The sequence below is a fragment of the Rhopilema esculentum genome, chromosome 8 (assembly GCF_057945365.1).
Source record: "Rhopilema esculentum isolate cy_ngs chromosome 8, ASM5794536v1, whole genome shotgun sequence".
NCBI classification, from domain to species: Eukaryota; Metazoa; Cnidaria; class Scyphozoa; order Rhizostomeae; family Rhizostomatidae; genus Rhopilema; species Rhopilema esculentum.
Window position 1 is genome coordinate 7,368,059 of NC_142822.1, and position 2,684 is coordinate 7,370,742.

Genomic DNA, 2,684 nt, shown 5'->3' on the forward strand with positions numbered 1-2,684 from the left:
CACTTTAACTTTCGAGAAGCATTCCATGATGATCTTTCGGGTTGTTATTTCAAATTCAAAAATTCTAAAGATAAATTTTCGTAACGCCATCATTTTAGGACACTATTGCAATGTTCCCTTCTCATACTTTGGTGTACCAGGGCTGTCGAAAGCGGGGGCTTGGGACTGGGAACCGGAACCCCCAATAATTGTCAAACTGTATTATATCTCCTTTATAATACTGTACTGAATGGGAGAGAAACAATAGGCAGCCCCCTCAATACAAATTTCGTTCCAACGGCACTGTGTACCCCCTTACCACTCACAAAGCTCGCGCATTGTCTAGAGGATCCGATTGTAAGCGAAAGCCTTCTTTCAGGAATAAAGAAAGCCTACTTTCATTGTTTATGAAAACATCCACGTTGTAATTGTTCAAAAATTAAGGTTTTAAAAGTACTTTGGAGCAAAATACGATGGCCCACAAGGGACATGCAGCATGTACTAAGTTTTGCACGTACACAAAAGCAAAAGCGGTTGCAAAATGAATTTCACATGCACAAATTCATTTACATGATCACAAAATATAACTGCAGCACACTAAGTAAATGTTGCAGCATACACTAAGTTTGACCTGCAGCATACACTAAGTTTGACCTGCAGCATACACTAAGTTTGACCTGCAGCATACACTAAAAGTCTGACCTGCAGCATACAAAGTGTTGTTGATGCTGTTGCAAACCGTGTTGGTGTTGGTGTTTGCTGATGTTGCTATTCTTGACAAATTTTTCTAATCGCCGTTAGCAAAGGTCAAACATAATGTTCTGTATTACATGTGGAGAAGTATCAGAAGATGACAGATGTGACAAGTGCGAGAAGGAGTCTGAAACCAACCAGTTGATTACCAAGTACTTCCATCGTGGCTATCAATACAAATTCATTGTTAGGTTCTTGGAAAGAGATGGCATCAAAATGTCTGTCAGGACACTGAAACGGAAACTTAATTTGATGAACTTGCGACGGAAACAGAACATAGATTTCGAAGATGAGAACCATATAAGACATATTATAAGGACTGAAATGAGTGGACCAGGAAGTCTAGCAGGATATAGAAGCATTTGGCATGCCCTTCGTTTGAAACATCACTTACATGTTCCAAGATCTTTTGTTGCAAATGTGATGAAAGAGATGGACCCAGATGGAGTTGAAGCACGGAAGAAAAGAAAGCTACGTCGTCGCACTTTCTTCTCAGAAGGCCCAAATTACTCATGGCATGTAGACGGTACGTATTAGCTCAGGGACCATGGGAAATATGTTAGACTGGGGGATATAGGGTTCCAGGTACTGTCCCCAAATATTTATCACCACATGCATGACTGTATTTTTTCAAAAAATAACCATTAAACAAATAATTTCAGCTTCAATAGGACTGATTTGTATGTAGATTTTTTTTGAAAATTCCTTTGTAGGGGTAGAAGAATTCAAATTTATCTCCAAACAGAGATATCTAAATACAATAATTTTGGAAATTGCTGATAGTCATAGAAAGCTACTTCGTGGAAATTATTGGATAGCATCTTTGATTGCTAACTGTTTGTTCACACAAGCAAAAAGTTTAAAATAAATTTTTATGCTGGTGCTAAGTTCAGAGATTATTGCAACACTGAGGCTTTGAAAAATGCACTAGAAAAACTTTGTGTTATTTTTACTCTTTTCAAATCCAGGATATGACAAGCTGAAGCCTTATGGATTTCCAGTTCATGGTGCCATAGATGGCTTTAGCCGTCGGATTCTCTGGCTGGAGGTTGTTAGGTCAAACAACAACCCAAATGTCACTGCAAGTCTATTCCTAGATTCAATAAGAGAGACAGGTGGTTGCCCGAGAGTACTTGTCTCAGACAGGGGTACAGAAAATGGTACTGCTGCTGCAATCCAGAGCACCTTACGATCTGGCTCTAATGATGCCTTAGCAGGAATGAAGGCTCACAGGTTTTGCTCATCCCCAGCCAATCAGAGAATAGAGGGTTGGTGGTCATATTTACGAAAAAACCGTAGTAGCTGGTGGATGGATTTCTTCAAAGGTCTTGTAGATGAAGGCACTTTACTGCTTGGTGATCATATCCATATGGAATGCCTATGGTTCTGCTTTGCAAGAATACTTCAAAATGACCTCAACAGTGTTAAAGACCATTGGAACTCTCATCGCATCTCAAAAAATGGCTACAGCAAAGTACATGGAGTACCAGATATAATGTTCTATTTGCCTGAATATTATAATGCTTATGATTGTAAAACAGAAGTTGAAGAAGATGAATTACACCAGTTTGAAGAGTATATCAGAGAGGAAAACCCAGACAATGTATATACAGAATATTTTGAGTATATAATTGATCAGCAACAGCTAGGTGTTCCAAGCGATGAACAAAGTGCATTACAACTTTTCCAATATATAGTAAGCTTGCAATTATAATAAACTGAACAATTCCTGTAGAGCTCTGTAGTGTTTTGTTTATAATATAATTAAAAACACAATTGAAAATCATCTTATTGAACAAGGTTAACTTATGAACCCTGATCTAATTGTTTTCTTTAATAATTTCACAACTTTTGTTTGAATATTTTATAGGGCCTATGTGCTGGAATTGTTTTGATGCATAGCATGATAAAATTAAATTTCATCTCTTTCTTGGGTTTATTCAAATTCATCT

The 2,684-nt window shown here is 37.6% G+C and overlaps 1 protein-coding gene across 1 annotated transcript; it reads left to right on the forward strand.

Annotated features, from left to right (window-relative positions):
- The first annotated feature begins 795 nt into the window (after positions 1 to 795).
- On the forward strand, positions 796 to 2,446 carry LOC135687263 (uncharacterized). The gene is made up of 2 exons (XM_065203780.2): positions 796 to 1,258; positions 1,701 to 2,446. The coding sequence occupies exons 1-2, from the start codon at positions 796 to 798 to the stop codon at positions 2,444 to 2,446; spliced, it is 1,209 nt and encodes a 402-aa protein (XP_065059852.2).
- The last annotated feature ends 238 nt before the right edge of the window (positions 2,447 to 2,684 follow it).